At 46.3% G+C, this 13,179-nt stretch overlaps 1 protein-coding gene across 1 annotated transcript; it reads right to left on the bottom strand.

The window, feature by feature from the left end:
* Positions 1–908: 908 nt before the first annotated feature.
* On the bottom strand, positions 909–10,368 carry CLRN2 (clarin 2). Its single transcript, XM_006136991.4, has 3 exons — positions 10,116–10,368; positions 1,626–1,805; positions 909–1,174 (listed from the first exon to the last, which is right to left on the bottom strand). Exons 1-3 carry the CDS (start codon positions 10,366–10,368, stop codon positions 909–911), a joined length of 699 nt encoding a protein of 232 aa, XP_006137053.1.
* Between the last annotated feature and the right edge of the window lie 2,811 nt (positions 10,369–13,179).

The following is a 13,179-nucleotide window of genomic DNA, read 5'->3' as shown; positions in this document are numbered from 1 at the left end:
TTTTTCTTCTTTACACTCTTCTAGGGTCTAGCTTTTGATGTTTGCTTCTAAATCTTCCCATGAGTTTTTTTTTTTTTCCTTTACATTTCAGTCTTCCAGGTAATGGAGTTTACTTTTCTAATTCTGTAGCACAATAATAAACAGAGTACCTGGTCGTCTCACATTGAAATCTGAGAAACTTGCAACTCTGAATAAAACCTTAAATCCAGTATCTGGTCTTCCTGCTTTGAAATAAAAATATATTCTGGGAACTTAAAGGCCAAATAATTGCAATTTATGTATTTTTCTTCCTTACCTATGATTTACTTTTGGATTATGGTGAAAATATACTTCAACTCTGTTATGTAAATAGAGCTGCCTCCTGAATTACCAAGCCCCTGAGCAAGGTCAGGGAGGAAGTCTAGGCCACAAAAAGGGCGGGCCTCCAATGGAAGAGGCAGGACTGGAACTAACTTCCTCCATCCAGCCCTTCAGCACTGCCAGGCCTCTACTGCCTGGGGCTCTGGTAGCAATGTAAAGGTTTGGGGCTCCAATAGGTACTGCTGCCCAGGTAGTGGCAGCCTGGAGCCTAAGGCCTGTTTAAATCACCAGGCCCCAGGGCAGCTGCCCCTTTCCCTGCCTCCCCATTGGTGGCCCTTATATAAAATATTTAAGATAGAAAAATAATTGTATTGTTGTCTATCTTGCTTGTTTTTCAATTGTGAAGTTTCCATAGTTTCCCTTCCATGCAGTGAATATTAATTGCTAGTACTGACAACTACTTTCTAAAATACTCTGTATTTCTGCAAGTGGCAGTTTGTTGCTGTCATGGACAGTAAAACTCCATCCAGTTCTAGAGTTGTAGAACCAAGGACCTCTTTTAATCATGAGTTCAGTTCATAGAACGAGTGTTAGGTAGGTAAGGGTTATCAGTACATAATATCTTCTGCTGTAACTGTTGCCTCTTCTGTTTTAGTTTTGAATTCAGGGAGGTGCATTCCACTTATGGCTATTAGCAACAAATTTACTACGTGAGATGTAGCACTAGCTACACAAAGCCAAATAGAGCTTTCATACTGTTCTTCCAAAATTACAAACTGAAAGATGTTTTCTTGGAAATTGGCAATTCTTTCTGTGAGGCGATGAAGTTTAACAGCAGCTATAAAGCTAGCGACAGCCAATGCTGTAAAGCCTCCTGCAACAGAATGAAAAAATAATTAACCATTTTCTGAACAAGTTAAACATTGACTGATTCAGGAAAACAAGATGTAAGCACATGCTTAAAGTTTAAACATCTAATTAAGTGATATCCAGATTAAGAATGTTAGTGCTTTTCTGAACTGGGGTCTTTATTAGTTATGTGACCAACCTTTGCATAAATGTTATGTTTCTTTAAGTTTTTTTGTTTGTGATATTGAAGCTATATAGGTGAATTCCCTGTTCATACAAAACAATTTACAGTATGGTGAAGTCTGAAACACCTTCTAAAAGGTTTATTGTAATAAAGGGGAATTCAGTGCTATTTTTTTCACACTAATATAGAGGTAATGATAAATTTGCATATGGCAAGAGAGTAATGATCTTCTTTTGTATACATTTACTTTTACAATTTTATTCTAATGTGGTTGGTAGTAAAATTATTTTACCTGCGAGTAAATTCCATAGGTATATACCTGCGGGACCTTTAATAGCTCGGTATGGAACTTTTATTGCATTGAGAATGCAGAATCCAAAACTGACCAGAGCAAAGGAAATGGCCATACAAAGGAAGATTAAAATCATCATATGAAGGCCTGCATTCAACTTTTTCACCAGATGAGGGAAGACTGGCAAGAAAGAAATATTCAGTTATTCAGTGTATAAAAATTACAGGATAAACATTATACTCATGCTAGAAACTGCTTTTCACTCCAATTAACAAAGCATTAATTACAGGGGGAATCAATATGGATAGATAGAGGTGTGTTAGTCCATGAAGGATGAAATTTATCTGCTCACTCCATCAAAGGAGCAGAATTCTGATGTCAACCCCCCCTGAACTTTGCTGAAATTCAGATACAAGTACATGTCTATGCTATGAGCTTGGGATGTGATAGCACTAATGAACAACTTATTTTTGTCTTGATACCACCAAAATTGTTAAAAGAATATTAATAGGGTTGCAAAGTCCAGCATGCAAAAGTTAGGAAATGCCACAGTTAGGGTTGCTTGTTCCCCATGTATGTGTATGCATTATAATGCACTCATTAGTTACAGGGTAACATTATCTTTTCCACAGAACCCCTGCCTCATTCTGTACTCCCATGAGTACAGACTGTTCTGCTCTTTCTTCTTAAGCGTGACCCCTAATACTCTGGCCTGCAACTTGTCCCAGACCAGTCCCTTCTTTTCCCATACACTTGGCTCCTCATTCCCGTCTTTTATTTTCCTTATTTAGCCAGTCCCATTTGCTATTTCTCAGGCTTCTCACTCCAGTCTCCCTGCCCATCAAGAACATAAGAACGGTCATACTGGGTCAGACCAAAGGTCCGTCTAGCCCAGTCTCCTGTCTTCCAATGGTGGCCAATGCCAGGTGCTCCAGAGGGAATGAACAGAATAGGAATTCATCAAGCGATCCCACCCCTGTCGTTCATTCCCAGCTTCTGACAAACAGAGGCTACAGACACCATTCCTACCCATCCTGGCTAACAACCATTAATGGATCGAACCTCCATGAATGTATCTAGTTCTTTTTTGGAACCCTCTTAAATTCCTGGCCTTCACAACATCAAGTCTTAATCCCACCTCTCCAAACTTCCCTTCTCAGTCCCATTTTCTCTTTCCCTCCTGGAATCCTTGCCCAACAACTCCCAGTTCCCTGCCACTTCATATGATCTATTATCCACATCTAGCGTGTAGTCACTGCCCTAACATCCAGCCATAGACCTTAACCCCACTTGTTCCTAGTCCCAATCTTTCTCCATCCAGCCTCTGTTTTTCCCCCTCCCCTCCATGTTCTTTCCTTAATCAGTAAGGGTATGTCTACACTACAGTGTTAATTTGAGTTATCTTAATTCAAAATAGTTAATTTGAATTAAGCTAATTTGAATTAACACATCTACACACAAAATGCAGTTCAAATTAGTTTTTTGCTATTTCGAAATAGTGCTTCCACACTGAGTGGACTCTGAATGGGAGTTAAGGCTGGCCGGAACCAATTCTGGCAGGGCATCAGGTTAGGACTTAGTGTGTAGGGCTGCTGCCTGAGGCTAACTGAGCTCCGTGCTTAAAGGGACACTACTCCCACCCCAGACAGACAGTTCTTAGGGTTCCCCAATGAGGGACAGCAAAGCAGTCCTGTCTTGGAGTGCCCACACTCGGGATACCACAGCACTCGGCCACATGGAGCCAGAGCTGCCCCTGGGCACACCGGTGCGTCTCATGGGGTTGTTGCCATCAGCCCAGCTGCACTTGCTGCAAGCTGCCATCTGGGGGGGTCTACTGGGGGGGCTGTCAGGATCCATGAGGCCCTGCGGGAGAGAGTCCGGCCCGAGGAGCCACCCCGGTCTTCTCCACCAGGGGCTCATGCCCCATTTCCCCCTCACATCCTTCCACTAGCCCCCCTTCCTCCCTAGCCCCCCTTCCTGATGTCAAACAAAAGACATGTATGTTCAAAAATAGAAACTGTGTTTATTGAACAAAACGGGGGGGGGGGAGAATGAACCTTTGGGGAGACTGGGAAAAGGAGGTGGGAGAAGGGAGGGGAGGGGGAAACCTGGGAGGAGGGAGCTGGAAGGGGGAAGCAAGGGGAAGAAGGGGGAGGGGAAGCTCAGCGCTCAGGGTTGGGGGGGGGGGGTCTTGCTGGACAAACTTAATTTTCATGCAAACCTGCTCCTAGGTTCACATGTGGCCTTTGGTGGCCAGGCTGGCAGCTATCCTGCCATAGACGACTGCATTCCTCTGTCTAGTGCGGAGATCATGGAAACTGGGGGCATCCCCCCCCCCTCCTGGGAGCTGGCAGACTACTCCTGGGGAGCGGTGGAGGGCTGGCTGCCAGTGGCTTGCTGGCTCATGTTTTGGGGCCACTGGGTCAGGGGCCCCCGTGGTCACTGCTGGCTCTGGGCTGGCAGGCTTGGAGCTGGCACAGGCACTGTGGCCAGGGTCTACCCCTTTAATGGCTCTGGGGCTGGGGGAGAGGAGAGTAAGTTTTCCTGGTTGTGCCCAGAGTGGCCACCAGGGTTCCCTGGGAAGGGCTGGAGGCCCCCTATTTTGAATTAAGTGTCTACACAGCACTTAATTCAAAATAGCTATTTCGATTTTGGCGCTACTCCTCGTTGAATGAGTTTACCAAATTCGAATTAAGCGCTCTGCTATTTCAATTTTATTTCAAAATAGTGGTTTGCATGTATAGACTCTATTAAAGTTAATTTGAAATAATGGCTGTTATTTCAAATTAACTTTGCAGTGTAGACATACCCTCACAGTGCTCCCTCTGCTTCCTGGTGGCTCTTCAGATAACTCTTTCCCCTCTTCCTCCTTACTCACCATATCCCATCAGGTCTCAGTCAACTTGCTTAACAAGTCCCAGTCTCCCTGAACACTTCATTCACATTCGGTCACCTCTCCTCCCCGCCATCTCCTTGCTCCCAGTCCCTCCCATAACCTCCATTTCCTTTCCTGGCTCCTACTCCCAGCCTGCCTGTGTTGCTAGTTCCAGGCTATGTCTACACAGCTGTGTTACCCAAATTAGAGTTCTGCGCGTCTTAACAGTAAGCCCGTTATTTCAAATGAATTTTGAAATAACAAGTTTGTTATTCCAATGTCTTGTAAACCTCGTTGCACAAGGATTAAGGGACACATCAGAATAGTGCTCTATTTTGATATTTTCACTGTTTAGGCTGCACCAAATTTTGAAATAAGATACACAATTGCCGTAGCTCAAAATACATAGCTTATTTCGTACTACTGTGTAGACATACCCTCCGAGTCCTCAGGCCCAACCTATTAAAAGATCACAATCTAGGCCCAAGATCCGTGAGTACTCTCTCTTCCTCTGTGTTTCCTCTAAGGCATGTGAGATCAGATTACTTTTCTCAGACTTCTTTCTCCATTTGCCTCGGAATGAGACAAGGGAACAGCCATTCTCTGTTTAGGGGCCCCAACAGCTGGCCTTGCTATTTGGGTCAGTATATCTCTGACTATTTTAGCTTTCCCTTTCTACCTTTCTTCTTTTCTATGTCTGTTCTATGATGTAGTCTGGGGAACAGCTGCTAGCTGTGCTGGGCAACTAGCCAGGTTTTAGTTACATTTTGTATAAAGTTTGCAGAGCTTCACAGTAAAACAGGCCTTTGGTTTCATGTGGCTGTATGTGAAGTGACCTGCAGGATCCCCTGTAACTTCCATTTCACTGAAGTGCCCATACCTCCATATATCCCAGTAGACTGGATTGCTCTGAAAAACTCAGTGCTCCTCAAACATGAGTAGTTTTAAACTTTATGCTTCTATTATTTAATTTTGGGTTGTTTGAGTTACACAGCTAAAAAGGTAACCACCGTAGTGCCAGGTTTTGCTGTAAATTAGAGCCTGAACTAAAACTGGGCCAACAGAGGGAAAGAGTGGGGGAGAGGTAGGAGGATGCTTGAGCATCATGGAGACAAATTAGCATCTGTGGCACACACTGTCAGTGTAATGTTGGGTACACAAATATAAAGGCCAGTTTATTAGGGGAGGGAGCATAAGGACAAAACATAAAGAGCAAAATTCTGACTAAGCCTGCTGATTTGTGTAGGGAGTAGGGACAGAGGATGCACAGAGTTTCTGTGCCTCTATGTCAAGGGCAGATAAGATACCACCCAGTGCTTGGAGGCTGTTGGATTTGGGAGTCTGCTCAGTACTATTTCTAAAGCAACAGAAATAAAGGCCCTTATTAAGTGTAGCTTCCTGAGGTGTTTTATTTGTGTACGTCGCATACTAGCAACATAGCTCCAGAGGGCCTGCCACACCTCTGCCAAGGCAATATCTGGAAGAGAGGCCTGGCATTAGCCTCAGCTTCTAACTATAACAATCTCATGATTCTACATATTTTGAAAAAAAAATCTCAATACTGTATTCACTTACAGAACTTTGCCATCTAGTTTATTGATTGTGAGGGCCTGATCCTGCAGTTCTAGCAGAAAAGAGTCCCAGTGATTTCAACTAGAGTTTTGTTTGCATAAGCATTTCAGGATCAGGCCCTTTGGGCATAGTGTAGTAGTCACTGTGCAATTATAGCATGCCCCTTCATGTTGCATAACAACTGAGGAGAACGTCTGTATTTTTTAAAAGCTTGTATTAATCCTACATGTTTGAGCAGGGGTCTCAAGGAAAAATAAAGTTCCCCATTCCTCTCAGCAATTATGCAGGATAGAGCCAGATGGACATCCTTTACTTCTGGTCAAGTGTCATGTGACCCCTCTAAGAGCTCCTCCCACCATCCTCTACCAATAGGGATTAGTTTGGCCCCCACAAGACCCCATGCAACTAGCCTGTAATTACATTAACCCAACTTGCATTGCATTAACTCGGGGAAGGGGAGGAGGCGGTAGTAGGGATGCCAGGTGTCCGGTTCAAAACTGGACAGTCCAGTATTTGAGCTTTCTCTTTGGGGAATCAATTGAGAAAATATAAATGTCTGGTATTTTCTAAATAAGATGTAATATAGATTGTGATGTGATGTCAAGTGTGTCCAGTATTTTTGTTGAAGCCATCTGGCAACCCTAAGGGGAAGTGTTCACTGTAAGGCTTCGTCTATACTGCAGTGTTTTTGCGTAAGAAGCCTTTTGTGGAAGTGTTCTTTCACAAAAACATCTTGTGCAAAAGCACGTCCAGACCTCAAAGCGCATTGCAAAAGCGATGTGCTCTTGTGCAAGAGAGCGTCCACACTGCATGGGCACTCTTGCACAAGAAAGTTCTGATGGCCATTCTGTGAATGGCCATCAGAGCACCTGTGCTTTTTTCAGATAGGGGTTTCTTGCATAAGAAAACCCTGAGGAGCATCCACACTTGTTTGCACAAGAACTCTTGTACAAAAAAGGAGTTATTCCTCGTGGGGAGAGGAATAACTGTACTGCCAAAAGCCTTCTCTTCTGCTGATTTACTTGCACAAAAGCGTCCTTGAGGTGTGGACGCTCCCCTAGTTTTTACGTAAAAATGGCTGGTTTTGTGCAAAAACCTTGAAGTGTACCCTAAGATTTTCCTCCTATGAGTGGAGTGAGTTTTGTCTTGTGCACAGGCCTGGCCTTTGGGCAAAGTGAGCGAGTCAGTTGCCTTGGGCCCTATGCATTCAGGGCCCTGTGGCACTGCACATTCAGGGCCCCATGTTGCCCAGCTCCCAGCCCCGCCCACCCGGACTCTTACTTGCTGCCGAGCGGCCGTGCAGTTCAGCCATGTTGCCTTGGGTCCTGCAGACTTTGGGTGGGCCTGCTCGTGCACCAGTATTGAGTTCATGTGCGCTTGTTCGGATGTGTGCTACTGTGACATCCATGTTATTAATAAATATTTTATAAACCTCACCCATTTCCCTTCTGCTATCATGTCTCCCACCCTCCCCTGATGCTTGCTGCACCCCACCCCTCAACCTCCTCTGCTGTCAGGGCTCCTGCCTGTCTCTCTCCCCTCAGCCCTTTGGGGACCTGCACCCCTCCCCATCCTCTTTGACCCCTGCACAAGCATTCCCTTCCCCCTGTGCCCACTCCTCCTCTATCTCCACTCTGATCATCTGTAGTTACCCCTCCCCATCCCCTCTCCCCTACCTCTCTCCTCTGTCTTCTGATGCCCATCCCTCCCCTCCACATGTCTACTCTTCTGCTTCACCCCCACAGTCCCTTGGCACCTGCACATTCTTTTACCTCCGCATCTTCCTGGTGCCTTCCCCTTCCCTTCTTGTCTGCCTTCTCCCTGGTACCCACCCCCTCACCATCCTCAGCCCCAGTTCCCATCCTGCCACTTTGCCCTCACACATAACTTGCTCCATCCCCTGCCATCCTCATGCCCAGCCCTCCTTTCAACCCCTCTTCTGGCACCCACTCCTCCCATCTCCTCTTCCTGCCTCTTGCCCCCATTGTCCCTCCCCTCTCCCAGCATCACCCAGTCCCCTTTCCTTCCCCTCCCCTCCTGTCCTTTTCCTTATTGTCTCCTCTTGGACCCCTGGCATTTGTCTCTCCTCCACTCTGCCCCTTGGTGCCTTCCCCTTTCTTCTCCTGCCCTGTCCCCCTCCCCTCAATACAAGCCCCTTTCTCTCCTCACCCACATCCCCCTTGGTTCTCCCCCTGCCTCCTCCCTCGCCTTCTGCCTTCCAGTTTGTGAGGGCTAGAGCCAGGCTGCAGTGCTATTTTTAGTACTGCTGTCCCGGTCCCTGCACGTTGCCCGGCTCTAGCTGGAGTCAAGAAGCAGCCACATGAGGCCCATTCCAGTTAGACTGCCCTGGCTGGAGAGCATCTTGTGTAGCTGCCACTTGACTCCAACTGGAGCCGGGACTGCCCACGGTGCTATTTTTAATAACGCCCTGGCTCCAGCTGAAGAAGCAGCGCTCTTGGACCCGCCTGATGCCCAACCCCTCTCCCCTGCTGCGGCCACTGTACAAAGAGCAAGTGGCCACTTGGGGATGGAGGATGAGGCAGTGCACCCGGATTGGGCCATGTGTGGCAGAGGGGGGAGAGAGGAAGGGAAAGTGGGGACCACGTGGTGGTAGGGTGGGGGCTGGCAGGGGGTTGCCAAGTGGCAGCACGCAGCACACTGGAGCTCAGAGAATGCTCTGGGCTCTAGTTTCAATCCCAACCTGGAAACCATGCGCCATTGGAAGTGGCTGTGGCTGCCACTGGCAAAGCACCCAGGGAGACACCTATGTGATGGAGGAGGGGGATGTTGCTGCTGTGCCACGCTAGCATCTGTGAGGCTGTCCCAGAAGGGAGAGGGAAATGGTGGTGCCATTTCTAGCCGGATCCAGCTGGGCTTTTCGGGACATTTCCCTACTTGATAGGGACACCAAGACAGAGCATTTAAATTTGGGACTGTCCCGGAAAAACTGGGATGTATGGTCAGCATAGGTATGGGCAGGTGAGTGAACAGGAGCTGTATGCCAATACTTTCACCCTCCCACAAACACCTGGGCATTGTGGAAGTAGAGACCATCAAAAAGCAGGCAGAGACATGGACATGGGCAGTGGGTGAAGGTAGGACTGGGGGGGCAAGCCCCCCAGACCTGCCCCAATCCTGCCTCTTCTGCTCAGGATCCCCCTCCTTACACTTTGTGGAGGTGGGCCAGCACTTGGCTCCACCACCATGGGGAGGGAGGAGGGCACGTTGGCCCAGCCTCCCCGGCCCCAGAGCACCAGGGAGGGCAGGCACTAGGGGCAACAACTCTCCACCCCAGTATGCCGGCAGTAGGTGTTTGGGGGATGGACTGGGGGTTGAGCCTATGGTACCTGCCACTCATGGCCATGGACCTACCCCCTGTGTTGCAGTCTTTGGAATCGGCTGGATGCAAGGGAGGGAATTTGTTATGCCTACATTACATACTTCTCCCATCCCCCATATAAAATCACAGAATACTAGAACTGGAAGGGATCTCAAGAGGTCATCATGTTCAGTCCCCTGCAGTCATGGCAGGACCAAGCACCATTTAGATTATCCCTGACAGATGTTAATCTAACCTGCTTTTAAATATCTCCAGCGATGGAGATTCTACAACCTCCCTAGGCAATTTATTCCAGTGCTTAACTACCCTGACAGTAGGATCTCCAAGAGAATCCTGACTTGGAGGGGTGCCTCTGAGTCACTGTTCCTTCCCAGAGCTCTTCTTGGGGTGGAACAGAGATACACAGGCCTTAGCACAAAATTAAGAGGAAATGCTCAGTCTATCTCATAAAAATTAAAGAATATTTTTCTTACTTGCTTATGTAGTGTTACAGACTTATACCAAAGAAAGTAACTAAAAAATACCATGTTTATTTTTAAAAATTCTCATCTCAAACCCGTAAAAATCACAAGTAAAATGAGCCATAGATGTGAATTCAATAACTATTCCTATTCTAATCTACAGCTACTACAAAAAAGGATTTATAATGTTCTTAGAATTTATTTATATATTGCTCTATATATTCAACCAAAATTTTACTTACTTGTGAATTTGGAACGTCGCCCACCCAAACCACACTGTCGTAGTTTGCCTCCACGAAAAAGTCCATAGTAAATATCTCCAATGAACTTGACTAGCTCTGGATCAGTGGCATTGACCAAATCAGCTCCTGTTTTACAAAGGATTTTGCCAGTCATCCATTTTTGCATCCCCATAGCAATGACAATCAAGAGAAAAGACACAAAACTCAATGCAGAAGCCAAGGCAAATATAGTCTTTTTAAAGCAGTTGGGCATCCTAGTAGTTTCAAGAGATCATCTCCAAGGCATTTCTGCCATAATTAGAGGAGTTTCACATCTGCTGATGCTCATAAATCCACAGGTAATAAGATGCCAGTTATTCCAAACAGAACCTTTAAAATCTCATTTTATTTTAAAACTTCAGAGGAACAGTTAAAAATCAAGCCCAAAGTGTAGATTTGCTGCAATGACGTCCGAAATGGTCGCAAAGAATAATTTCATTACACCGTAGCACAGTGGTGCTTGTTTCTGCAGAAAGTAATTCTATATCTATCGCACGATTAATGTTTCATCAGAGGGTTTAATTGTTCCTTGCTTTAAACACTCAAATGACACCAATTTATTGACAATAAGCACATGGGAGAAATTTAGATGCACAATTCAGTTGTATGGATTATTAAGAAAAGTTAAACAAGTTGTGTGAAAGGGATGCAGCATGAAAAAAATAGGCACCTGAATTTGATACCTAAACTGATACCTAAACTGTATCAAATGACTTTCCCTTGGTGCTTGCTGTGATCCCTCTTTTTCTAAATGTCACTACTGTCATTGCTATCAGAATTGTTCGTAAACTAGAAAATGATGACCTTTCATTTGCCAAGTCTGTTAATTGAAGTGTATAAATAATGTTTCACTATGCCAAGACTTATTAGATTAATCCACTATATACAATGAGATGCAAAGCAATTTATTGTAGCTTGGAGAAACACAATGCCAGCCATCTTTAACATATACCAGCAACTATGGTGACATAAACACGTGCGGAAACAGAACAGTACAAGCCAGAAGTACTAGCAGTGCTTCAAATAGCACTGAAAATAATAATAGTTTTGCACTTGTATAGGCACTTTCACTAGAGGACATCAAAGCTCTTTACAACTATTAATTAATTAATCTTTCCAGCATCCTTGCAAGGTAGAAAATAAACTAACAACTGACTAAAGTTGTGGAGGGGCACCAGTGCTGTCAAAGGTGCTGCTGACTTTTGGATGAAATCTAAAATCAGACTATTGGCCTGTTATGTTCAGTGAAGGTTGCACATTTGCAAAAATCAGGATGGTAATCCGGGGGTCCTCAGTTACAGTCAATCAACATTTCACCTGGAGACTCAGTTGTTACTTAATACTCTTTTATCTCTTGTATATGCACATATTAATATACCATGCCCATCACCAGAGAATAAGATCACCAGACAAATTTATTACAATGATCAAGCAGATCCTGTCCTAAGTTGTTATGCTGTGTTCAGCTGCTGTCATCAAAGGCAGCTTCATTTTGTTGGAGATGCACTAGAAATTTAAGCAGGATTAATTATCTCAGTTGGAGTTGGCTTTTACAGGAAGTGCAATGTGGGGCCTGTAGTGACCATGAGGGACTGGAGGAATTGGGTATTATTTATATCCTTGCGCCAAAAGACAGCACAGGCCACAGCATAGTTCTCTGAAACACGTTGCTTGGGCGCTGGCTCAAAAGGAAACCTGTCTCCTACTGGATTTCCAGCATTTGTACCCTGGCTTGTCCTTGTATTTGCAGTATGGTGGCAATAACGTGTTGTTTGGAAGATCCTTTTATTTTTACCTAAATTCTAAATTTTTTAAGAGAATGTTTGTCACTACAGTGACTCCCAACAGTGTGGGAAATCTGTAGCAGAGTGCAAAGGCAAGCCACTGAAGGCAGGGAAATGCACGTACCGCCTGTGTTATAAAAGGGTTCTGTTGCAAAGCGCTATCTCACCTAAGGATGTTAAATATGAATAATTTACTAGTCAAGTAGTTGATGGAATTTCAATTGACTACTTGACAGGCACTTCCACATTCCTCCTTTGAAATGTACAAGAGCCCCAATGGGGACTCTTGTGCATTTCAGAGTTGGAGCTCCTCATGCAGCCTGGGCCAGCAGGAAGTCTTGCTGGGTTCCATGCCTTTGAAATGAACAAGAGCCCAGGGGCATTTCAAGCAGAAGTGCCTGTGTGAGCCTGGAGTCAGCAGGAGTTCCCATTGGCCCCGGGGTTAGGGGCAGATATAGGGCAGGGCGAGCTGGGTGGCCCAGGCCCCATGCTTCAAGAAGCCCCGTGCATGTGCCGTGGCAAAGGGGGGGGCCCACGAAATTGGACTGTCCTAGGCCCCTGCCTGGGCTGCACAGGAGTCTGGAGCTGTCAGTCCTCAGCGGGGACTCTTGTGCATTTCAAAGTGGCACAGTGCCACATGGAGCCCAGGATCAGCTGGGGACTCTGCAGCGAATTCCGGTTCTGCAGAAATGCCACATGGAGCCCAGGATCAGCTAGAGAGTCCCCAGTTGACCCCAGGCTCCATGTGGCACTGCCACTTTGAAATGCCACAGCATTTCAGAGTGGCAGCAGTGGAACTGAGCCTGGGATCAGCTGTGTGGCATTGCCCCTTTGAAATGCTGCTATGGTGTTTCAAAGCGGCAGCGCCTCAGGGAGTCTGTATCTTGGGCTCTGTGTGGCATTGCCGCTTTGAAGTACCTCTTCCCCTCCTTTGCTGCCTCTATCTGATTGAAGCAGCAAGGGGGGGGGGGAGTGACTAGTTGTCTTGACTAGCCGACAAGTAGGTCAACTAGTCCTTAACTTCCCTAATCTCCCCAGGGTTAAGGGCACTTAGACACACGTGCTAGGCAACGCAGCGGTGCTTATGGGAGCCTGGAGGTGGTACAACCCGCCCGGATCCCTGACCCGGGGGACCTGGCGCAGCGCCGCCGGCCGTAGCATCTCAGCCAGCCTAGGTGGCGATGGCGAGGGCGCGCGGAAGTGGAAAGCGAACGCTGGGCGGCCCGCAGGGAGGCGGAGCT

The sequence above is a fragment of the Pelodiscus sinensis genome, chromosome 4, assembly GCF_052426305.1.
Source record: "Pelodiscus sinensis isolate ZL-2025 chromosome 4, ASM5242630v1, whole genome shotgun sequence".
Classification (NCBI taxonomy): Eukaryota; Metazoa; Chordata; order Testudines; family Trionychidae; genus Pelodiscus; species Pelodiscus sinensis.
This window is presented reverse-complemented; position numbering and strand designations above follow the sequence as displayed.